Source organism: Scyliorhinus canicula, chromosome 6 (assembly GCF_902713615.1).
Source record: "Scyliorhinus canicula chromosome 6, sScyCan1.1, whole genome shotgun sequence".
Taxonomy (NCBI): Eukaryota; Metazoa; Chordata; class Chondrichthyes; order Carcharhiniformes; family Scyliorhinidae; genus Scyliorhinus; species Scyliorhinus canicula.
Genome location: NC_052151.1, coordinates 203,946,946 through 203,972,936, shown reverse-complemented (window position 1 = coordinate 203,972,936; position 25,991 = coordinate 203,946,946). Strand labels below are relative to the sequence as shown.

Below are 25,991 nucleotides of genomic sequence, written 5' to 3'. Positions count from 1 at the left end.
AATTCTGTAAACACAAAGAAAATCAGGGACCATCCATGGAGAGAGGAACAAAGTTTATATTTCATGTCGGTAATTCTGATTTAGAACCATATGATCAACAATTGGAAATGTTAACTCAGTTTCTCTCTCCATAGATACTTGTTAAATGTTTAAGAAACTAGTTTCAGATTTTCAGCATCCAGAGTATTTTACTCTTGCTTTAGTCAGTGAATCAATGTAATAGAAGTCAGAATTGTGGGACGGTTAAGGGTTTTGATGGATTTTTCTTGCTCAACAGACCTTGCTATTCAAATGTTTTAATGGAATTCACAAGATTAGAAGTGTTCCCTGAATTCACTCCTGAAAGGTCTGGCTCTAATCTTTAGACGATTCACCCAAGTCTGAGACCCTACAATCAGAGGAAATAGTTTCTCTCAATCTACCCTATTAGTCCTCCGTAAAATCTTGAAAACTTTGATCAAGGTGTCCAAAGATGTGCAGGTTAGGTGGACTCACCATGCTAAATTGCCCTTCATGTCCAAAAAAAAGGTCAGATGGGTTACTGGGATAGGGTGTGAGCTTATGCTGGGTGCCCTTTCTAAGGGCCGGTGCAGACTTGATGGGCCGAATGGCCTCCTTCTGCGCTGTAAGTTCTATGATTCAATTTCTCTCTTCATCTTCTAAATTCCATGGAATGATAACCTGGTCTGAGAAACCGCTCCTCGTAATTAAACTCTTGGAGTTCAGGAACGGGATTCCCTGACCCCCCACTGGGTCGGAGAATTGGCAAGGGTTGGCGTGATCCCGCCCCCGCTGTCCTCCAAATTCTCTCGCCCCCCCCCCAAAAATTGCGTGAGTCGCGCCGCCCGCCTTGGAGAATGGCGGGCACCGTCGCAACTCAATGGCCCCCGGGGCTCCACAAATTCTCAGGCCCGCGATGGGTCAAAGTCCCGTCTGTTCTTTGCCACCCGCCGGCATCAATTAGAGTATGTCCCTTACCGGCGGGACCTGGCGGCGCGGGCAGCCTCCAGGGTTCTTGGGGGGGGGGGGGGGGGGGTGCCTGGCCCACCAATCCGCGGGCGGGCCTGTGCCGTGGGGGCACTCTATCCTTCCTCACCAGAGGCTGTGGTCCTCCGCCATTCCCGCTGCGAAAGCGAAGCCCCCTGCACATGTGCCGGGATGACGCCAGCATACGCTGGTGCTCCCACGCATGCGCTGACTCGCGCCGGCCGGTGGAGGCCCTTCGGCGCCGATTGGCATGGCGCCAAGCCCCTTCCTCGCTGGCCGGCACGGTGCAAACCACTCCGGGGCGGGCCTAGCCCCTTTGGGGCGGCTCGACGCCAGAGTGGTTCACGCCACTCCACCCCTCCGGGACCCCCCGTCCCACCGGGTAGGGGAGAATACCACCCCAGTTATCATTCTGGATATCAAACCTACACTGCAGTCACTTGGAGCCTAATATATCTTTCCTAAGCTGTTCTGTCAATACGATGGGCTGCTGGTTATTCTACAGGTGTCATCGAACCAGGGCTTTAAACAGCATGACCTCTACCCCTCATACACTTATCCTCTAGCTATAAAGGTCAGGATTCCATCAGATCTTCTCATTATTTTCTGTTCATGAAATTGCAATGATTTATGTAACCAAATTCCCCAATGTCTTTGATGCTCCACTTTTTGTAGCTATTCACCATTTAAAAAGTATCATGCTTGAGCCCATCTTATAACAGCCCCTTCACATCAACGATAAGCACGAGTTAAGAATGCCAGTCCACCTCATCACATCCTGTTCAGACTAAAACATTTACAACGCATTTCAACTGATCTATGGATAAATTTGGTCTGAGTTTCTAATATTGCAGCTTTGGGAAAGTACAAATATATCTGTCATTACCTTTGACCTTTGAAAAATAATGTATGAAAGGTCATTCTCAGTGTCAAATGAGTAAGAATAAGACTCTCACCAACATCCATCGGAAAGCTACTCATTAAATTTCAAGTTACTGTCAACATTTGTCTTTTACATTTCTCCATGGATTAATGTTCCATATTTGAACACTGTACACATTCTAAGGGCCTGTTCTGTGCTGTTCTATGTATGTTCTAGATGTGTACAGGGTTTTACAGTGTATAGAGATCCTGCCAGGTGTGTACAAGGTTTCACAGTGTATCAGGATCCTGCCAGGTGTGTACAGGGTTTCAGTGTATCAGGATCCTGCCAGGTGTGTACAGGGTTTCACAGTGTATCAGAATCTTGCCAGGTGTGTACGGGGTTTCACAGTGTATCTGGATCCTGCCAGGTGTGTACAGGGTTTCACAGTGTATCAGGATCCTGCCAGGTGTGTACAGGGTTTCACAGTGTATCAGGATCCTGCCAGGTGTGTACAGGGTTTCACAGTGTATCAGGATCCTGCCAGGTGTGTACAGGGTTTCAGTGCATCAGGATCCTGCCAGCTGTGTCCAGGGTTTCACACTGTATCAGGATCCTGCCAGGTGTGTACAGGGTTTCAGTGTATCAGGATCCTGCCAGCTGTGTCCAGGGTTTCACAGTGTATCAGGATCCTGCCAGCTGTGTCCAGGGTTTCACAGTGTATCAGGATCCTGCCAGGTGTGTACAGGGTTTCACAGTGTATCAGGATCCTGCCAGGTGTGTACAGGGTGTCACAGTGCATCAGGATCCTGCCAAGCTTGTACAGGGTTTCACAGTGTATCTGGATCCTGCAAGGTGTGTCCGACACTTCACAAGTAATAGGAATCTTTCTATTGTAGGAAACATCAGAGATGATGCGAATTGTAACTTTATGCAGGAGAGAATCTATGACAAAGCCAAAGTACATTCAATCCTGTTGTCCAACCTCTGACAATCTCTCAACAAATGATTCTCACAATCTCCATTTCATCATTTACCTTTTAGGTGATTGGATATTTTGGAAAGATCTTGCTTAGTGTTCATATACGAATCAGAATCTGTTTGAATCAATTCATATTTCATGAAATCAGATCTGCATAACATTATTGCAATAACTGCAGTGTTTGAATATGAAATTGAGTTCACTGTGTGATTTTACCATACCAAGTTCCTGCATTTCTTTCAGTATTTTGTCCAACTTTGGTACAGAACGGTGCATTGTCACAAAGGATTCCCACATCACCCTTCGAGCCAAAGCGCCTTTCTCCATCACCAGATTTAGGAGCAATTTGGAACTCTCCCTCCGGTTTCCGATCTCTGCGAGCTTAATAATTTCCTGTAATATATAATAATGAATTTTAAAAAAATATATTTTTATTCTCCTCCTTTTTCACATTGTCTCCCAAATTTACACCCAACAATAAACAATAATCAGTAACAAATGCCATGTCAATCCCCATATCAATAACAACGATCCCATCCTCCCACCAAATCCCCAAATATTAGCCCGCATGTTAACATAAACAAATGACAAAAAGGAATCAGAAATTACCCATAGTCACCATTCTCCCCAACACCCCCCCCACCCAATGTTCGATGTAATCCAAGTCTCGAAAGTGCACAATGAATAATGCACCCGAAATGTTGAACCCCTCCATCCTTCCCCTTGTAGCCATCTGGGATGGCCACTTACAATGAGGAACAGAGTAGCGTGCAAAGCATAGTGGGTAAATTGGACAATGCAGGGTTCAGGCAGACTCAGAGCCTGAAAATGTATATTTGCGGAGTAGGGAATCCAGACGGTATTGAACCCCGACCAATTAGTAATTGATGGACCAATTAGCATTTGATGGCCCATCTCCACCAAGACAAAGGACTGGTACTTGAGCGACTGGTACAGTCCCAGACATTTCGGCGCCACTCTCTGTACTAGGGAAGTGTAAACAACAGGGTTAGTGACTGCTTGGGACACACCCAGACATCCAGGCACACCCAATTTATTGGTTTGAAATCGAACATAGTGATTAGGGAATCCAATTAGTGGGGTCCAAACTGAGGGACCGCCCAAAAGAGCGCGAAATCACCCAAGCATAAGAAGAGAGTCCACTATGTGTTTGTCCTTTTTTGGACCTGGTGCCCCAGCAACAACCATCTCCAATCGCAGCACCACCAGAAGCAAGTCCAAGTTCAAGACGGATGAGCCTAGCTGAGCAGCAGTTACTTCTACAGACTCGATAGATCCAGAATCGAACAGCAGCCACTGTTCCTCTGACTTAAGCTGGGTGCCTGAAGTTAAGTACAGGTTGTCTTAGTTGATAGGTGTAGTTAACTAGTGGTGTTTATGTTGCATGACTAATTGTGTGTGAAAATAAAGTACCCTTGACCTTGAACTAACTAACTGGTGTTTGGCTCTTTGATCGATAGCCGGTTGAACCTTGTGGTGGTATCATTTGATACCTGGCGACTCTGAGCGTTGGAATATAGATATTAAAAGAAAGGAGGGCAACCTCACTGATTGCCATAGTTACAGCAAAGCCACAGAAAAGGCAACACCGTCAGTTCAAATTTGACCTTTTCAAGCGTCAAGAATTCCAGCAGGTACCCCCGCCACGCCAGAGCGCACGGCGGAGAGGTTGATCTCCACACTAACAGGATCCACCTTCGGGCGATCAACGAGGTGAAGGCTACATTATCTGACTCCGCACCCGTTTCGAACCCCGGCTGGTCCGACACCCTGAATATGGCCTCCCGAGGGCCCGGGATAATAATGATTAATAATGATGAGCAGAGTGAAAGATGAACACAGAGTGAGAAAGAAACAATCTGCTCAGTAATGGGATTTCCCGGTTGTTTTGAGCACAGAAAATAGTCACTGCGCTGGGTGCTGATCTATGTGAGCATGGTGACTATTCTGCAAATATCGTGATTCAGTCAAAAACAGGAATTAAACCTGATGAAATGAAAACAGAAATCAGAAACATATTTTGAGGTGTGTGAGGAATTAGAATCTACAGCAATTTTAATGTAATTAGTTTTCTCTCTCATGCTGTGTTCAACATGACATCAGGTTAGCTATTTAAAATATGATCCACTTGTTTCTCACTCATTCCCTGCTGTCACACTTTGATTTACTCAGAAATAAAATAGTAGTGAGTCAGAACTCAGTGGCAGGGAAGCAGTGATTCTGGACTGAGAAAATCAGCCAGGAAACTGGTAAAATATCAAAAAGAAATGACTGTTTCGATTGGTCAGATAAATTTGCCAGTGATGGAAATCCAACCAAGTGATCACTTCCCTCAGTTACTAAAACATCTTAATTCATTATCCTGGACATTCCCCCGTCAGTGCAAATTCTCGGTAACCAGGAACACATGTCTTTTAGTGAACCTTGTGTAATCAGGGTGTTCATCACCAGCTTAGAATTATATGGAGCATTTCCTACAGCCAGAAATGTGCCACAGCTTTTCAGAGGTGGAATCAATTGATGAATCCAATACAAAGCAAGATATATTAGCGTGAGTGACCAAAACAGAAATTGTATGGTTTAATCAGCAGAGGAAGATTGATTGATGGAATTTCAGAGAGTGCGGAAGGAGACAACTGAAACTGCACAAGTGATGGTGTGAAGCGTACAAGAGATCATCATCACAGCAACAGAGAATTTCACTGGCACAGGAGAGTTTTAGAGCTTGATGAGGTTGCAGAGATAGGGAGGATCAAGGCCATGAAGGATATTTAAACAGTAGGATGGAAATTTTGAACAACACATTTCAAAGACCAGCAGCCATTTGCGGTGAACAACATTTGAACTGGACCGGAGGAAGATTAGGAGACAAGCAGCTGAATTTTTGAGTTACTCAAAATTAGAGGTAATGGAGGGCCAGCCAGGAGCGAACTAAGTTATGTACGAGGATTCAGCAGGAGGTGAGCTGATGCAGGACTTGAGACAGGCAATGTTACAAGGATAGAGGCAGATGATCATTTCGATGGGCTTGGCAGTTCAACTCGAGGTTTGAATGTGAGATGATGGATAGTCTGATTCAATGTCAGACAGTGGCCGAAGAGGAGCATGAAATGAAGTTGTGATGAGACAGTGTGAACTGGGAAGAGTAGACAGTGGCTTTTGTCATCCCAATACTTCACTGGACGCAAATGCAATTAACAGCAAAATCATATAAAATAAAGCCTGGCCCCCAAGGATCTGAAGCCCTCCTGCACAATGCCTCAAGCCATGCAGCAATTCTCCTTAACTTCCTGTTTCAACCTTTGTGGCAGTAATGACCACCTTCAAGGTTCTACTTTTTTCCAATTTCTCCCTAACTCCTGAAAGTCTGACTGGAGAATTCCAATACCTTCTCCTTATTTACCGTTGCTACTGATGTTTTTTTTTTAGATCATAAAAGAGCAACTGAGACTTGCCACCTGCAAATTCTTGTATGACATGGGAACTTCAGGACACGTCAGGTGTTTTGGGGGACCGGGTATGTAGCAAATGTCTCGACTTCAGGATTTTCGAGCTTGAGAAGCAAATTGCTTTATTGTCATATTACAGTGAAAAGTATTATTCTGTGTGCAGTCCAGACAGATCGTTCCATACACGAGATGGTCACAACTTATGGCTCACCCTCATCTCCTACAGAATATTCTGCACCCTCTCTATGCTAATCATGGCACATGGAGGCAACACATCATGCAGCAAACACATGGCTCACAGAAATGTCTGTTGGGCCCCGAACTATGGAACTTACTTTGGGACTGTATTTCTATTCTTTGCTGCTCCCCATGTTGAGTCCCTTGCTCAATAATGCCCTGGTCTGCGCTCCTCAAAAGTGTTGTCCCTCCCAACAATCTCCAATGCGTTGTTTTAATTTAGGAATCACATACACCCTGAAGGCTCCTACTGTTCCAGATGTTCATCCATCTGCTATGCTGAACTTTCACTGTTTCTGGGGTGACCATTTCCTGGAACATATGAACGAAGAAACTCTCCTCTTCTCTGAAGCTACGCCGTCACTCTAGTGGCTGCTCAAGCTCAAGAATTCTGAATTTGAGCTCAAGAGTTGAAGACCCTTTCTACTTACCCAGTTCCCCAAAACACATGACATGTCCTGAAGTTCCCACGCTGTACAAGAGTTGAAATGAAATGAAAATCGCTTACTGTCACAAGTAGGCTTCAAATGAATTACTGTGAAAAGTCCCTAGTCGCCACATTCCGGCACCTGTTCAGGGAGGCTGGTATGGGAATTGAACCATGCTGCTGGCCTGCTTTGGTCTGCTTTAAAAGCCAGCTATTTAGCCCAGTGTGCTAAACCCAGGTGGTTAATCTAAGATGTTCCTTTATGAACTAAAATAAACACTTTGTTTTTTTAGAATCTAATTACTAATTTCAATTTATGTCCCTAATAATTGCTTATTGTCACAAGTAGGCTTCAATGAAGTTACTGTGAAAAGCCCCTAGTTGCCACATTCTAGCGCCTGTTCAGGGAGGCCGGTACGGGAAGTGAACCCGCGCTTCTGGCCTTGTTCTGATTACAAGCCAGCTGTTTAGCCCACCGCTAAACCAACCAATAAACCCACTGTGTTAAGACTGACACTTATACTTTCTTTACCTGAATGAAATGTTATAAATTGACTAGTTATCCTAAAAGATATAATACTAATAAAAAATAATTCAGAACTGCAATTAAAACCACTGATGCAGGTTCAAGAAAGAACAATCCTCCTCAAGTGATTATCTGGCTGCAGTCCTGTTTTGGAAATGCATAATCAGGTCCACGCTGTTTCTTCTCCCTCCAGAACAAAGAGAGATTGTAAGAGACAATTTGCCTCAGCTTAAATGGTGGGGAGTCTAGGAGGCAACTGTGGTGAATAGAAACTAATCCTAGCAAACAATAGATTAAATTTTATCTCAATTAAAACTCATTCACTTAGTTAAAATTGTGTCCACATTTCAGTGAGCTAATGGTCAAATAGAAAACAACATTTTGGAATGTAGCATGTGATTAATTGGGAATGTGACATCTCTAACTTTCTTGGGAGAAACAGGTTCTAAATCTTCTACTGGGGTTTTTCTCACTTTGTGTGTGGGTTTGTTATGGATGAACTGACTACTATCATTAATCAATATGTTTTGACCCTTGGGGGCCAAGGACTGTGCTCCATTCAATTTCCCCCTTACACAGCTGAGTATGAACTCCCCATTTAATTAATATGGGGAAACTACTCTTTTAAAAAAAAACCCTGACCTGGGTACACGGTTTATCGCACTAAACCAGTCATTCAATTTTACCCTATCATGTGTTGCCTCTCCCATTTGGGTTCTACACTGGCAACGAGGGTGAAGTGGAGCTGCCGCAGCCACCGTACGTTTGACTGCCAACCACTTTGTTCAGACCCACAGAGGCCTCCACTCTGAAGGGTGAGATGCCACACATCGAAAGACGTGACCAATTCGACACCGGTGCAGATGACTAGATCCAATACGTACAGCGAGTGCAATTTTTCTTGGTCTTTAGAGATGAACGCCAGACTGTTATCCTGCTCGTGGCAGTCGCGGGACTATGCACTCATCAAGAACCTCACACACCCGGACAGACCGGACTCCAAGCCTTTTGCCACATGGTGTCCCTCGTCAAGGCACAACTTAACCCATAGCTCCCGATAATGGTCTGCCAGTTCCGTTTTCACTCGGCCTCGCAGGCCCAAGGAGAATCAAATGCTGATATTTTGGTGTTCTTGACGATGCTCACCGCCTCATGTGAGTTTGGGGCCGCACTGTCCAAATCTTTATGGGACCGTTTCATCTATGGGTCCAAGGCGCTGAGACCCAAAGAAGATTCCTTATGTCGGCCAGCTTAACCTTCCAGAAGGCAGTGGACATTGCCATTTTGCGTGAGAGCACAGAACGGGGGATTGTGTTTCAGAGAGCTCGTTGGTCCTAAACTTCGTTTGCCAGAGCAATATCAGACCAACTGCTCCCGGGCCTGAATGCAAGCTTCTGCGAAGCAGGAGTGACCACAGGACCAGAGGCCATTGTGACGGCGCACCTGGACATGACTGGAAGAATTCCTTCGAAATATAACACCAAGATGACAGCCGCAGGCACATGGCTAGGTGCCATGAACAGGGCCCGGAAGGCGAACAAGCCTGGGAGGGCCCAATGTCCTGCCGAAACCCCAGGTGTCACTGCCCCCCTAGAGGTCAAGCATACTATGTGGAAGATCAAGGGGAAGAGTACCAGCAGTTGCACTGCGTTACAGCAGCCCCCCCCCCCCCCCCCCTCCCCGGGCGCACCCATCCGAATTGCATTAAAGGTGAATGTACAACCCATTGGAATGCAGCTCGATATTGGAGCAGAAGTCTCTGTAATCAACTGCCGAATATTCACCATGATCAAGTTCGGTCTCCAGACGGATCTTCGAGACACAGATGAGCAATTGACGATGTATACTGGAGAACCGTTGGCCATTGAGGGAACCACCCATCTGACCGTCGCATATCGGGACCAGTCTGCATGTTTGCCCTTGGTGGTAGTCCGTGGAGGAGGACCCAGCTTGCTGAGCCGCGATTGGTTACATCACTTAAAATTGGACTGGCAATGCGTCTGTCGTATGTACCCTAACCGCCCAGGAGTGTTGGCAAAGTTTCGAGCTGTTTTCGTGGAAGGCCTCGGGACGATAAAAGCTTTGGCAAAAATCAGTGGGGTTGAGAACCCGCAACCTCGCTCGTTCCGCGCCCACCCAGTATCATACGCGCTGCGATCTGAACGCAGAGCTGGAAAGCTTTGCATCATCTGCCCTATCCATTTCGCCGACTTCGCTGCGCCAGCTGCCCTGGTGCCAAAACCCCGACGGGTCCCTACGTCTCTGCGGGGATTACAATTACACGGTAACCCAGGTCTCTCGCCTTGACCGTTTCCCAGTCCCGCACATTGATGACCTGCACGCAAAACTTAGCAGTGAAACAACATTCGCTTGACATAAGCCATGCGAACCTGCAACTGGTCTTAGATCCGGACTCTCTGAGGTACGTGACAGTAAACACCCACACAGCATTGTCTGAAACACCCGACTGACTTTCGGGGTTTCATCAGTCTATGCAATTTTCCAACATGTGATAGAAAACATCCTGCGGGGCCTACCCAGGGTGCCGTATACGTGGATGACGTACTCATCACCAGGGCCTCAGAAAAAGAACATATAGAGAACTTGGCCAAAGTCGTCCTGCATTTTGAACAGACTGCTGTCTGCCTCTGCAGGGTGAAGTGCGTTTTTAAATAATAATAATAAGAAGAATAATAATACAAATAATCTTTATTGTCACAAGTAGGCTTACATTACAATGAAGTTACTGTGAAAAAGCCCCTAGTCGCCACATTCCAGCGCCTGTTCGGGTACACAGAGAGAATTTAGAATATCCAAATTAACAGCACGCCTTTCGGGACTAGTGGGAGGAAACCGTGGCACCCGGAGGAAACCCACGGAGACACGAGGAGAACGTGCAGACTCCACGCAGACAGTGACCCAGCCAGGATTCGAAACCGGGAGCCTGGCAATGTGAAGCCACAGTGCTAACCACTGTGCACAATGTTGCCCACACGGCAGAAACAGTTAGATATAGCACTTAGGGCGAAGAAGATCAAAGAATATGGAGGGGAAAGCGGGATTTGGCTGTCAAGTTGAATGATAAGCCACGATAATAATGAATGGTGGAGCAGGCTCGAAGGGTGAAGTGGCCTCTTCCTGATCCTATATTCGATGAAATCCGTTCCCACAGAGGGAGCAGGTGAATGACTTCTCCCGAGTGTGAATCGGCCGATGTTTCCGCAGGGTGGATGAATCAATAAATCCCTTAAATAAAGCCCAATGTCACTTATTTAGGGTACCAGATGCATGAGGGGGATTCACCCGGTGGAAGACAAGTTGCGGACCAGCCGGCCAGCTCCAATCCCTGAAGGCCCAATCGAACTCCGTTCCTTCTTCGGACTTATCAACTACAACAGGACATTCATCCCCAACTTCGCCATGCTGCTTAGTCCGCTCCACCATTTTTTTAAAAAACGGCAACAATGGGAATTGAATCTCCCACACCAAAAGGCATTCCAAGAAGAAAAAAGGCAGTTGTCATCCGAGAAGCTGCTGATATATTTCGACCCAGAGAAAACACTTCTACTGAAGTGCGCCGATTCTCCCAACCGCGTCGGAGCCATTCTCGCACACCGGATGCCCGATGGATCAGAGCAACAGATAGCTTTCGCGACGCGCACACTGGCCGACGCAGAACGAAGACCTGGCAAGTTCCACCAGTAACTCTGTGTATTTACGGTCTATACCGACCAGAAACTTTTACTTGGCTATTCAAGGAGGATGGTAATTTCCCCTGTTCGCATCTGTCAGGATTCAGTAATGGGCATTGCTCCTCGCAGCATAAAGTACATTCTGGAACACTGCCCAGGCACACAAATCCCACATGCCAATACATTGAACCACCCGTCCCTCTCCACAAAACCGCCAGCTCCCAGCCTCGGCAGCAGAAGTAGTAGCGGCCTTCCACTTCATGGATTCCTTGCTGGTCACGGAGGCTTCCATAAAAGAATGGACCCAGACGGACCCACAGCTGTCGAGGATCTAGTAGGGGGCCAGCACAAAGCTCTGCCCGATGACCTGCGGGCCTTTCCGTCAAAGCTCTTGGAGCTAAGCATAGAGGACGGCGTCTTATGGTGAGGGACACATGTGGTCATCCGGGAACACAGTCGGGTGCTCTTGTTACAATACCTCCACAATGGACACCTGGGGGTATTCAAGATGAAGATGCTTGCCTCAGCTGTGTCTGTTGGCCCGGAATTGACTCGGACTTTGAGAAGGTGGCCCAGCGCTGCTGCCCGTGCCAAGAAAACCAGAAGGCCCCACCAGCTACGCCAATACACCCTTGAAAATGGCCAGGAAAACCGTGGTCCTGCGTCCAGATAGATTTCACCGGCCATTTCAGGGGGCAATATTCATTTTGATGGTAGATGCCCACTCAAAGTGGCTCAAAGTTCGCAAGGTGCAGACTGTGACAACAAAGACTACAGTCGATATGCTGCAACACACTTTCAGCAGCGGAATTGCTGGTGTCGGATAACGGGGTCGCGTACACCAGCAATGTGATCCTTTGGGGAGAGGAATAGTAGTTTTTTTGATCTTGTGCTTATCGTAATAAACCAGTCGTTCATTTCTACCCTACTTTGTGTTCCTGTTTTCTCTCCCGTTCGATCTACACAATAACTTAAAATATCATTGCAGAAAGTCACCCTTACAGACATTTTACTCCCACATCTAACCATGCATCTGTCTCTTCTGTGATCGGAAAATAATCAAACTCAATTTGTATCCCTCTTGGGCAGCACGGTGGCGCAGTGGGTTAGCACTGCGGCCTCACACCGCCAAGGTCCCAGGTTCGACCCCGGCTCTGGGTCACTGTTCGTGTGGAGTTTGCACATTCTCCCCGTGTTTGCGTGGGTTTCGCCCCCATAACCCAAAAATGTGCAGGATAGGTGGATTGGCCACGCTAAATTGCCCCTTAATTGGAAAAAAATGACTATGCTAAATTTATTTTTTAAAATCTGCATCCCTCTCACTTACCGCATGTTCTTGTCCACTGAATTGCCTCTTGTATGTTATCAATTTGCTGACTCCATCCACCTCCTCCTCAATCGCCTGTTCTAGTCTGTCCCGGTAGAATTGTGTCAACCTAAACAGCTCGCAATTATTGCACTTCGTCAAGAATTTGGTGTATGTAGGGTTTAGGTCTGTGAACATAAACAAAGATGAAACACATTATCAACTTGACACTCAATCCGCTTTAATTCTGAACAAGCGAGAAGCCATTTGAATCATGTTTTACTTTAAAACCTGTACAAACCACATATGCTACGTTCCATTAACGTTTGGTCAGTGACTAATAAAACAATCAAAATGGTCAAGCACAGCTTACCTTTAGCTTATGAATTCCAGCCTCCAGGAGTATCCCTTGTATCTAAATATGTTCACCAATTTTTCCTCAAAATACAGATAACAAGGCCTAGATTTCTACTGCGGGATTGAGCCTGCAAAGCCTCCATCTTCCAAGCTTCTCCACACTCTGCCACTTCATGCACTAGCCATGCCCCATCAATGCCACCTCCTGTCCCTCATGGAGCCTCATGACCCATGCCAAGCTATGGCCCGGAAAAAGATCCCTCTGGTCCCTCATGCTCTCCATGTTAAGATATGCCACTCTCAAACAACCCCATGGCAAGGTATTTGACAAAGTGCCGCATAAAAGACTGTTGCATCAGGTGGGGTTGCCGGGGATTGGGGGATCGCCAGAGACTGGGGCACTAGATTGGATTGAGGATTGGCTGACTGACAGAAAGCAGAGAGTCAGGAAAAATGGGTCCTTTTCTGGCTGGCAAACTAGCGGGATGCTGCAGAAGTCTGTCCTCAGACCTCAACACTTCACAATCTATGTAAATGATCTGCAAGCAGGGACAGAGTGTAACATCGCAAAATTTGTAGATGGTAAAATAGATGGGAAATCAGGCAGCGAAGAGGAGATAAAGATTTTACTGGTGTAATAGATAGGCTAGGCGATTGGGCCAAAATTTGGCAGATGGTAATTTAATATAGGTAAGTGTGAGGTTATCCATTTTAGCCAAAATAATAGAAAGGCAAATTATTATCTAAATGGAAAGCAGATTGAAAATGCATCTGGACAGAGGGATCTTGGTGTCTTTGTTCATGAATCACAGAAAGTCGCAGATACAGCATGTCATTAATATGACAAATGGAATGCTCGTGTTTATTGCAAAAGGACTGGAGTATAAAAGTAGAGAAGTGTTGTTGAAATTGTTGGTGAGACCACAGCTGGAGTATGGTGTCCAGTTTTGGTCTCCTTATTTGAGGAAGGATGTGGCGGCATTGGATGCAGTTCAGAGGAGATTCACCAGATTGATTCCGGGAAAGAAAGGATTGACATATGAGGAGCGATTGAATCATTTGGGCTTCTACTCGCTGGAGGTTAGAAGAATGAGAGGGGATCTGATTGAGGTATAAGGTACTAAAAGGGATTCATAAAACGTAGACCAGGTGTTCCCCATTGTAAGGCAATCTAGAATGAGAGGTCACTGATATAGGTTGAGAGGTGGTAGATTTAGAACGGAGATAAGGAGGAACTACTTCTCGCAGAGGGTGGTGATTTTGTGGAACTCGTTGCCTCTTAGTGAGGTGGAGTCTGAGTCATTAAATGGATTCCAGAAGGAGAAAGATATATTTTTGATTTTAAAAAACAGGTTAAAGGGAGGTGGATTTGACACCAGGAAGAGATCAGCCATGGTCTGATTGAATGGCGGAGCAGGCTCATAAGGCTGAATTGCCTACTTCTGCTCCTAATTCCTACGGTCCTAAGGTATGACCCCCAAAGAAGCCCTCTGGCCTCCATGCCAAAGTATGCTCTCCCAAACATCCCCAACCTGCCTTCATGCCTCTTATAGCCCCAAATCAATGGGTGAGGCACTAAATGAGTACTTTGCATCAGTAGTCACCAACGTGAAGGACTTGGTGGATAATGAGTCTGGGGGAAGGGTTTGTAGATAGTCCAGGTCACATTGAAATTAAAGAGGAGGTGGTGTTGGACGTCTTGAAAAACATTAAGGTAGAAAAACATCAGTGGGCAGCACGGTAGAACAACTGTGGCTTCACAGCACCAGGGTCAATTCCCTGCTGGGTCACGTTCTGTGCGGAGTCTGCACGTTCTCCATGTCTGCGTGGGTTTCCTCCGGGTGCTCCGGTTTCCTCCCACAAGCCAAAGACGTGCAGGTTAGGTGGATTGGCCATGATAAATTGTCTTTAGTGACCATAAAAGGTTAGGTTGGGTTATTGGGTTAAGGGGATAGGGTGGAAGTGAGGGCTTAACTGGTTTGGTGCAGACTCGATGGGCCGAATGGCATCCTTCTGCACTGTAAGTTCTAGGGGCAGCACAGTAGCATTGTGGATAGCACAAATGCTTCACAGCTCCAGGGTCCCAGGTTCGATTCCGGCTTGGGTCAGTGTCTGTGCGGAGTCTTCACATCTTCCTCGTGTGTGCGTGGGTTTCCTCCGGGTACTCCGGTTTCCTCCCACAGTCCAAAGATGTGCAGGGTAGGTGGATTGGCCATGATAAATTTCCCATAGTTTCCAAAATTGCCCTTAGTGTTGGGTGGGGTTACTGGGTTATGGGGATAGGGTGGAGGTGTGGACCTTGGGTAGGGTGCTCTTTCCAAGAGCCGGTGCAGACTCGATGGGCCGAATGACCTCCTTCTGCACTGTAAATTCTATGATATCTATGATAGGTTCTATAAGGCCAGATGGGATCTACCAGAATACTGAGGGAGACAAGGGAGGAAATTGCTGAGGCCTTGGCAGAAATCTTTGTATCCTCACTGGCTACAGGTGAGGGCATAGAGGACTGGTGAATAGCTAATGTTTGTTTAAGAAGGGTAGCAAAGATAATCCAGGAAATTACAGGCCGGTGAGCTTCATGACAGTGGTAGGGAAATTATTGGAGAGGATTCTTCGACACAGGATTTACTCCTATTTGGAAGCTAATGGACATAGATGTGAGGTAATAGATTTTGGAAGATCTAATACAGGTGAGAAATATACAATAAATGGCAGAACCCTTAAGATTATTGACAGGCAGAGGGACCTGGATGAACAGATCCAGGTCACTGAAACTGGCATTGCAGCTGAAGAAGGTAGTCACGAAGACATGGTATGCTTAACTTCGTCAACCGGAGCATAGAGTATAAAAATTGGCAAGTCATGCTGCAGCTGTATAGAACATTAGTTAGGCCACACTTGGAATACAGTGTTTAATTCTGGTCGCCAAACTACCAGAAGGATACGGAGGCTTTGGAGAGGGTACAGAAGAGGTTTACCAGGATGTTGCCTGGTATGGAGGGTATTAAGCTATGAGGAGGGGTTGGATAAACTTGGTTTGTTCTCACTGGAACGACAGATGTTGAGAGGCAACCTGATAGAAGTCTACAAAATTATGAGGGGCGTGGATAAACAGAAGCATTTTCTCAGGGTAGAAGAGTTAATTCTATGGGGACCTAAGTTTACGGTGTGAGGGGCAAAGTTTCGGTGAAATGTGCGAGGAAAGATTTTTTACAGAGAGGGTAGTGGGTGCCGGGAACGTGCTGCCGGAGGTGGTGGAAGCAGGTTCAATAGTGACGCTTAAGGGGCATCTTGACAAATACATGAATAGGATGGGAATAAAGGGATACAGACCCCAGAAGAGTAGAAGGTTTTAGGTTACACAGTCAGTGTAGGCTTGGAGGGCCTGTTCCTGTGCTGAACTTTTATTTGTTCTTAATAAAAGATACACATATAATGGAAATAATAAAACAATGGTCTACTAGTCTCCCTATTCCCAAAACCACCACCCCCATCTTCTCCCTCCCCCTGCAGCCACACACAAGTAAAAGGGGCAGAAAGGGTTAAAAAATAACTGGGAATAAGAAGTATGAGAGATTTGAGGATCTTCGCTGCTGAGGAGGTGGTTTATTTGTGTTCCGCGATCATCCAAGGACATGAAGTATCGAACTCCTCGGCTGGGTTGCCTTTCCTATTAGCTGTCTTCAATTAGGAAATGAAGGCGGTAGAATTCCCTCCAGGGTGTCACTCGCATTTGCCGGACCTCTGCCAGTCTAACTCTCAGACCCACTGAGGCAATATAGGAATTCTTCACCTGAGGATTTTACGATGTTTTTAAACAACCCTTTCCTCTTGCAGGTGGCGATGGACCTGCAGGTAGTCTTTCCACAAGATGAACTGACTGCAGAGGAAAACAGGTCTTTAAACACATGTTATCAGTTGAAAAAGTCAGGTTCAGTTCCCCAGCCTTTTACTCAGAAGTGTAACATTCACAGGCGGGCTGGAGGGTAATTTAGTTGCCAGCCTGAGCTGATAGAGTGTTTCACATTACTAACCTTGCCAGTCCTGACAACAGCCTGGAGGCTTTTAAACAGGAGGGACTTTGCCCAGGATTGGCAGCACGGTAGCCTTGTGGATAGCACAATTGCTTCACAGCTCCAGGGTCCCAGGTTCGATTCCGGCTTGGGTCACTGTCTGTGTGGAGTCTGCACATCCTCCCTGTGTGTGCGTGGGTTTCCTCCGGGTGCTCCGGTTTCCTCCCACAGTCCAAAGATGTGCAGGTTTGGTGGATTGGCCATGATAAATTGCCCTTAGTGTCCAAAATTGCCCTTAGTGTTGGGTGGGGTTACTGGGTTATGGGGTAAGGTGGAGGTGTTGACCTTGCGTAGGGTGCTCTTTCCAAGAGCCGGTGCAGACTCGATGGGCCGAATGGCCTCCTTCTGCACTGTAAATTCTAAATTCTAAAATTCAATGATTGGCTGGAACCAGTTTAAATTGACGAGCTGAGAGCGGGAAGAGAGATCTGCTTTGAGCTGCCTCCGTCTTAAACCACAAAAGTGAAACTACTTTGCAAAATGGCTTGCCTGGGTTCTCCAGAACATTCTGAAGTGCTCACTTACCTTATCACTAGTGCAAATATGAAAAGATCCGGAATTCTAGAATAGGGAATTGGCTGGTAGCCAAGTCTGTCAAGACGTGTCACTACTTATGTCAGCATCTCCTGCTCCAGCTTTTTGCTAAATTAGAGGTGTGGGCCCCAGGCATGCCCAGGTGCAGGAATTATAACAGCCAAAAGAACAGGAATTAAAACAGAAACAAGAGTCCAACCAGGATTCACACGAGGGGTCCTAACAATATTGAACATCAAAACACTCATTAATAAAAACCCATTAACTACATTTACATCACTTCAACTCAAAAAAACCTTAAACAACAAACATTTCATTACAAACACATGGACATAGAAATTAGGAGCATGAATAAGACATTTGATCCTTCGAGCTGCTCTGCCATTCAATAAGCTTATGTGGCATCTTATGAAATGAAATGAAATGAAAATCGCTTATTGTCACGAGTAGGCTTCAATGAAGTTACTGTGAAAAGCCCCTAGTCGCCACATTCCGGCGTCTGTTCGGGGAGGCTGGTACGGGAATTGAACCGTGCTGCTGGCCTGCCTTGGTCTGCTTTAAAAGCCAGCGATTTAGCCCAGTGTGCTAAACCAGCCCCTTATATAGTAAATAAGGCCATGGTTATCATTAAAATAATACAATACTCTAATTGTCTTCATCTTGATTTCCAATTTCTTGGAAGGAATGTGTTTCATTAATACTTTCACATCTTATACCTTGACTAAAATTGTTGATTTGGTTTGGTCTCACTGGAAACATTCTGCGTCCCGTTGTGGCCAGTCAAGGTGCCTATGTTGGTCTTTCTGCCACAACACAGGCTTCTGAAATTGGCAGCCAGTGTGAAGTGCTCCATCCTTTCGCCCAGTTTTGTGAGGTTTCTTATGGGTGCTGCTGCTGCCCATGGGCCTACTCAGGAAACAGAGTCACATGCAACATGGGCGTCGCACCGAATGACAGTCCAGCTAAATTATCTAAGCTCAGCCTGCCTCCTTGGACCACTCGATCTGAAGTGAGATCATCTTTGATCCGCAGAAAGTTGGAGAGTTTTTGATTTCGGATCCCACAGAATGCCATCATGGATTACCTCAGCCTTCAGTGCCCCATATCTGCAAGAACTAACTAGGCAATATAGGTCAGTTAGAAATAATTCCGTAGTTTCCCAGATTATTGCAACCTCTGATTAAAAATTCATTCTATTACCAAGTTTCGCTTTGGGCCAAATAGGTACCAAAGGCTTTGAGAATGGTCTCAGAGTCTGCAGAAGATTCCTCCAGTTCCTGCCTCAGGAGTATATAATCTGTTACTCAACCTAAAGCATATAGAAAGGAACGGACTAGATGCTTCTGCTCCTCAGTATGAAAGCTTGATGCTGCATGATAGTAAAGGAAATTTCCATAACTCCTACTTTTGGCCTCCCTGCAGGTCCTTGAGACATTCAAACAGGGCAGGGACTTCACCAGGTATGCCTATTGTCCAAAGATGTCCAAAGATGTGCGGGTTAGGTGGATTGGCCATGCTAAATTGCCCGTAGTGTCCTAAAAAGTAAGGTTAAGGGGGGGGGTTGTTGGGTTATGGATATAGGGTGGATACGTGGGTTTGAGTAGGGTGATCATTGCTCGGCACAACATCGAGGGCCGAAGGGCCTGTTCTGTGCTGTACTGTTCTATTGTTATCGCTCTCATTAACTTCCTCATTTTGTTGCAGTTGTAAGTATGAGCTGCCACTGAGTTTAATTTAACCATTGTATTTTCTACATCAACATCTCCAACATTGCCACTATATTGTGTTTGAGGGCTCAAGGCGTAGTATTTTGTTACTGGCCACATTGTCGTCGTACTCTGGCAACTGATAAACACTTGTTTATTAGTTCTACAACTAAACAGGTTACAGAGCAGGCATGTTGCTCCTGGACATGGTGTTCCAACCTCTTTCTCTTTAGAAAGTCCAACATAATAGAGTGATGTCAGTGATATACCTTCATCTCTGTCATACATTCGTATATCCAATCTGGTAACTCGTTATACAGCGTCCATTCTGATTGGACAGCAGCTCTCCAGTCCCAGGAGTGCCAGAAGCTGCAGTGGAGATGATTCCTCAGAGCCTATGTCCTGGACATCCAGGACCAGGTAGGTGTAGGGACCAGTGGAGGCAAGGTGAGACTCAGGAAATGATCTGAGAGTGTGCGAACGTTGGGATGGGAGAGGTTGGGGAGGAAAAAGTGTACCTGCAGGAGCCAGAAAGGAAGCAACTGATGGAAGTCTATCAGATGGTCACTAACATCCCTATTTCCACTCAGCTCCAGACCTGCTCTCTATTCCTGAGCTGCAGGATCCTATTTAAAACATACATCTTGCTTCAGGACAGAAATCATGATTCCAAATATACTGTGAGCCTACCTGTACCCGTTCTCATTGCTCCTGAAGATATTGAATTTTCTCTCCAGTTTGGACCTTCAGCCATTGTGGTGACAGCCGTTCCCAGATTTCTGATGCTCTGCAAGAAATATAGACCAGGGGTTTCAGCTTGGCAGAGTTTCCCTTCTCATCCAACCCAGCAGTCAGAAGGAAATTGTCACGACACTCTGGGCTAGTGCAGTCAATTCCAGCCCTATCTGACCGAGAGTCACAAAAATAGAGAAATTAGATGTTATTTTAAAATACCGGAGGTCCATGGCTGAGCCAATTAACTGCCGGCACCAGGTTCATAACATTTAAACACAAGGATTATTTTATTACATATAGCGTTGGAATTAAAGTGACAGAAAAATGTAACTACCTAACACCCCTTTCCCAACACCTTCCCAACCCCTTTCCAACAACCTCCACTCTCCACACGCACAGACAAACAACACAGAAGGGAAAGGGTGATTGAGAGGTAAAGAAAATATTAATAAAACTAACAGGATAAAAGATCTTTGATGCACTTCGATGGCTTTCAGTCAATGCCTTTCTGACATTCATGCTTTTGTTTTGGTATTTCTTCCTTCTAGTGTTGCGATGGTTCTCTGTACATTAAGGATTATTTCAAGTTTACAGCAAAGGTGTGCCTCGCACTCACTGGTTTTAGAACAATAAAGTTATTTACTGCAGCAGCAAGTGTGTGTGTGAAAGTGAGAGAGAGATTCACTTCCAAGACATCACGCAGCAACCAATCACTGACTGTTGTCAGGCAGCACATTGCACCTGGCCTACCCACAGGTTGTCAGCCAACCAATCAAACCAACTTCCTCCAAAACCAGTTCCTAAGATTCACTTGACGCCGAAGGGTCTTTTTCTCCTCTCTAAAATACAAAACGTAGGAACACAATGTCCTGACAAGCAGGCTGCTTCAGCTTCATTCCTCGGCTTAAAGGCACATCCTGAATATGGGTCCACAGATGAAAGAAAATACAGGAAATAAACAGGAAAGATTCTACAAAACACATTGCTACCACCCTGAAGTCATTTGACTGGAGACAGGACTTCCATCCCTCACTCAGAAATCCAGTCCCAGAGAGCTGCCAGCCCATCTAACTAGCTGGTAGCTCTCTAGTCCCTTCAATGAAGCTGGAGTGGACAGGTCTCGGACTGCATGTTCCTAGAGGCTAGGTCCCTGGGTTCCAGGTAAGGAACTTTTGGTTGTCTAAAGTAGCAGAGGGGAGGTGAGCCCCAGCGGAAGGCAAGGGGCCGGGGGGGGGAAGGGGACATTCTGAGGCCGTAGTCAATGTCAAAAAGGGGTTGCTGATGGAGATGCACCCCTATCCACCTCCTGCATCCAAGGTTTGAACCTGGTTAACTTTTAGGCAATCTGTCTGCTCCGGAACTCCTCCCTCCAGCTTGAAATTTGAGGCTGGAGAGAGAAATGGCCCACCTTCAGTCAATATGTGGACACTTAAGGGCACCAATAGGGAACGGCATGCGTCTCGCTCATCTTAGTATTAAAGTGAATCTGGCAGGAAGGCTAGCTGAGAAATTTTACACTCCCTCCCACCCACAAACCTGCTCGCAGGGGATCAGGAATTAGAGAGAGCAGTAAAGATTCACGAGAATGATTCTGGAGATGAGGATCTTCAGTTATGAAGAGAGATTAGAGAACTAAGGACTGTTGTCATGAGAGAAAAAAAGCATTAAAGGAAATTTGGAAGAGGTATTCAAAATCATGAGGGATCTGGACAGAGGACAACAAAGAACAATACAGCACACGAACAGGCCCTTCGGCCCTCCAAGCCTGTACATGTCATGAGAGCACCGTTGGCCAAAATCCTCAGCAGTTCTTAATGCCATATCGCTCTATGTCCATCCTATCTATGTATTAGGCGAGGTGCCTTTTGAACACCGTTAATGTATCTGCTTCCACAACCTCCCCTGGCAGCACGTTCCAGGCACTCACCACCCTCTGTCTACAAACCTGTCTCACGCATCTTTAAACTTTGCCCACACGGACCTTAAACCTAAGCCTCCTTGTGACTGACCCCTCCACCCTGAGAAAGAGTGCCTGCACATTCACTCTATCCATGCCTCTCATAATCTTGTAGGCTTCTATCAGGTCGCCCCTCAACCTCTGTCATTCTAATGAAAACAGTACGAGTCTATTCAGCCTCTCCGCATAGCTAATGCCCTCCAGACCTGGCAACATCCTGGTAAACCTCCTCTGCATTCTCTCCAAAGCCTCCACATCCTTCTGGTAGTGTGGCAACCAGAATTGTGCACAATATTCCAAGTGCAGCCTTACTAATCTTCTGTACAACTGCAGCATGACTTGCCAGTTTTTATATTCGGTGCCCCATCCAATGACGGGAAGCATTCCAAATGCTTTCTTGACTATCTTGTCCACTTGTGTTGCCACTTCCAAAGATCTGTGGACCTGTATGCCCAGATATCTGACTTTCTATATTCCTAAGAGTTTTGCCATTTACTGTATATTTCCCCTCTATGTTAGACCTACCAAAATGCATTTCCTCACATGTGTCCAGATAGGGAAATACTGTTACCACTTATGAATGGATTGACAACAAGGCACAGATTTTAAAAAAATTGAAATTGCTCCATTTCTGTACTGTACCATTAGAAACATAGAATCCCTATAGTGCAGAAGGGAGCCATTCAGCCAATCAAGTATGCATCAGCCCTCTGTTATAGCACCCTACCACTTCCCACCCCATCCCCGTAACCCCATCTAATCTGCACTTCTTCCTAGCCACCCTATCAATGGAGCTAGTTACTCCCCTGAGCCTCCTCTGCTCCAAGGAAAAAAAAACAAGAATATCCAGTCTCTCCTGATAGCTGAAATGCTTCAGCCCAGGCAACATCTGGTCAATCTCCTCTGTGCCTCTCTAGTGCAATCACTTCCTTCCTATAATGTGGCAACCAGAACTACACGCAGTACTCTAGCTGTGGCTAACCATCATTTTATACAGTCCTATCATAACCTCCCTGCTCTTACATTCTGTGCCTCAGCTAATAAAGGCAAGTATCCCCTTTGCCTTATTAACCACCTGTCCTACTGTCTTCAGGGAATCTTTGGACACCAATGTCCCTCTGATCCTCTGTACTTCCTAGGGTCCTACCATTCATTGTATATTCCCTTGCTTTTTTTAGTCCTCCCAAAATGCATTACTTCATACCTTTTAGAGTTGCATTCAATTTGCTGCTGTTCTGTTCATCTAACCAGCCATCCATAACGTCCTGCAACCTAAGTTTAACCTCCTCAATATTTACCACACCATCAATTTTTGTCATCTGGGGCGGACACGGTGGCACAGTGGTTAGAACTGCAGCCTCACAGCTCCAGGGTCCCAGGTTCTATTCTGGCCTCGGTTCACTGTCTGTGTGGAGTCTGCACGTTCTCCCCTTGTGTGCGTGGGTTTGCTCCGGTTTCCTCCCACAGTCCAAAGATGTGCAGGTTAGGTGAATTGGCCAGGCTAAATTGCCCTCAGGGTCAAATTGCCCTCAGTGTTAGGTGGGGTTACTGGGTTATGGGGATAGGTTGGAGTTATGGGCTTGGGTAGGGTGCTCTTCCCAAAGGCCGGTGCAGACTCGATGGGCCGAATGGCCTCCTTCTGCACTGTAAATTCTATTTTTAAAATTTTTTTTAAAAGACTGCCTGTGTGGAGTTTGCACTTTCTCCTGTGTCTGCGTGGGTTTCCTCCGGGTGCTCCGGTTTCCTCCTACTGTCTAAAGAAGTGCAGGTTAGGTGGATTGCCCTTTAGTATCCTTTAGGTGAGGTGATGTTACTGGGTTACGGGGAATGGGTGGAGGCATGGCTTGGGTAGGGTGCTCTTACCAAGGGCCGGTGCAGCTTCGATGGGCTGAATAGTCTCCTTCTGGACTGTAAATTCTATGATTAGTCTATGATCTGAGAACTTACTGATCATATCTCCTACATTCACATGCAGATCATTAATGTACACGACAAACAGCTCGGAACCCACATTGATCCCTGTGGAACATCACTGGACACAGGCTTCCAGTCAAAAAAAATGCCATTACCTTCGGTGCCCTGCCACTAAGCCAATTTTGGATCGAATTTGCCAAACTGCCCATGCAAGACCTTATCAAAATCCCTACTGAAGTCCATGTAGACTACATCACCTGCACTAGCCTCATCTACAGACCCATTCCCTTCTTAGTCTTTACGTCTTTGAGGAAGGGTGGGTCTGCATGTTACCCCAGTTTCTCGCTGTGCACGGGAGACAATCAAATCCCTCACTCCAAAATACACTATTGATCCATTTGTGACTGTCATTTCAGACAGAAACTGATTGCATTTCACATGCCATTTCACAGCTTCCTGCTGTATAATTGTGCTCAGTGATCATACTCTCCCAAGCTCATTTTGGCCATTTCCTGCCTTACCTTTAGCGTTTGCGTTCTGTCTACAGGACTAGTGTTCATCAGAATAAATGGGACTTTCTCTTACCTTTCTCTCCAGTCGATCTTCGGAAACTGTTTGAATCGGAAGGTTTCCCTCTGGTTGGGGCTCTCACAATCATGCATAGGTTCACCTGCTGTTGTTCCTCGGTCTACAATCACTGTTTACTTCCATCTCTGGCCTTTGCCCTCATTGTTAGGTCTAAAAGCAGAGCAGAAAAGGAGACAAATATTCAGAGTGTGAATTATCTCACACAACAAACAGAGCCCTGGTGTCCCTTTGATCACTGCTGTTTCCTTCCTTTTGCCACCAGCTGTCTTGTGTCCATCCTGTCCCAACAATAGAACCACTCAGTTGCCAACAAATTCCTTCCCGTTTTCTAAATTACCAGTTAGTTTCACTCAAAGCTCCTAGAATAACTGATGTTTATTTGGAGGGGCCTACCCAGCAATACAATCCCTGCTTCTTTTATATATTGGCTAATTTCAACATCATTGAAAACTGCAGTTTATGATGCACTGTGGCTTTCCGCATTAAAACATGAAATTTATTGCTGTTTGAATCAAATAATGGTGACTGCATAGAAGAAACCAAAATGTGGAAACCAAATCGTGCTCATTTTGATTCAGCATGAGTAACTCACCGAGTCTCTCCTACACCTGAAATATATTTATCTTCAGTTGCTTCTCCAAATCCCTTTTGAAAGCCTCAATTCAACCTACCTCCACCACTCTCAGGCAGTGTCCCAGATCCCAACCACTCCCTTTGTGTAAAAATAATTCTCATCTAACCTTTGACTCTCTTTCTAATCATCTCAAACTGACGATCTCTGGTTCTTGACCCCACTTCCGAAACGGTGGCACAGTGGTCAGCACTGCTGCCTTACAGCATCAGGGACCCGGGTTTGATTCTGATCTTGGGTGACTGTGTGGAGTTTGAACGTTCTCCCCATGCTGTGCAGGTTTCCTCTGGGTGCTCTAGTTACCTCCCACAGACCAAGTGGCCAGAGAGGAATTAAAAATTTGGGTCAGAGCCCCTGCAATCTCCTCCCTTGCTTCCCACTGGAGCACAATTAATAATAATAATAATAATAGCTATTGTCACAAGTAGGCTTCAATGAAGTTACTGTGAAAAACCCCTAGTTGCCACATTCCAGCGTCTGTTCGGGGAGGCCAGTACGGGAATTGAACCCGCCCTGCTGGCATTGTTCTGCATTACAAGCCAGCCATTTAGCCCCTATCAATTCATCCGGACCTAGAGATTTGTCCACTTTTAAACCTGCCAGCACGTCCAATACCTTGTCACTCCTATGACAATTTGCTCAAGAATCTCACAGTCTCTCTCCTTGAGTTCCATATCTACCTCCTAATTCTCTTGGGTGAAGACACCAATCTGCAGGGCAGCACGGCAGCATAGTGGTTAGCACAATTGCTTCACAGCTCCATAGTCACAGGTTCGATTCCCGGCTTGGGTCACTGCCTGTGTGAAGTCTGCACGTTCTCCCACTGTGTGAGTGGGTTTCCTCCGGGTGCTCCGGTTTCCTCCCACAGTCCGAAGATGTGCGGTTAGGTTGATTGGCAATGCTAAATTGCCCTTAGTGTCCAAAATTGCCCTTAGTTTCGGGTGGTTACTGGGTTATGGGGATAGGGTCGAGGTGTGGGTTTGGGTACGGTGCTCTTTCCAAGAGCT

At 46.1% G+C, this 25,991-nt stretch overlaps 1 protein-coding gene across 6 annotated transcripts in view; it reads right to left on the bottom strand.

Moving 5' to 3' along the window:
* The window catches only part of LOC119967813 (NACHT, LRR and PYD domains-containing protein 3-like), an 86,408-nt gene that overhangs the window by 49,473 nt on the left and 10,944 nt on the right, over positions 1–25,991 (bottom strand). For 3 of the 6 annotated variants that reach the window (XM_038800819.1, XM_038800821.1, XM_038800820.1), the window contains 5 exons: positions 24,351–24,503; positions 19,850–19,946; positions 12,511–12,677; positions 3,053–3,224; positions 2,887–2,946 (listed from right to left, as the gene is read on the bottom strand). In XM_038800819.1, coding sequence (XP_038656747.1) covers positions 2,887–2,946; positions 3,053–3,224; positions 12,511–12,677; positions 19,850–19,913 — 463 coding nt within the window. In that variant the 5' untranslated portion in view covers positions 19,914–19,946; positions 24,351–24,503. Of the gene's footprint in view, positions 1–2,886; positions 2,947–3,047; positions 3,226–12,510; positions 12,678–19,849; positions 20,065–24,350; positions 24,504–25,991 lie in introns of those variants that run through there. The other 3 variants (XM_038800823.1, XM_038800824.1, XM_038800825.1) reach the window with 3 other exon arrangements.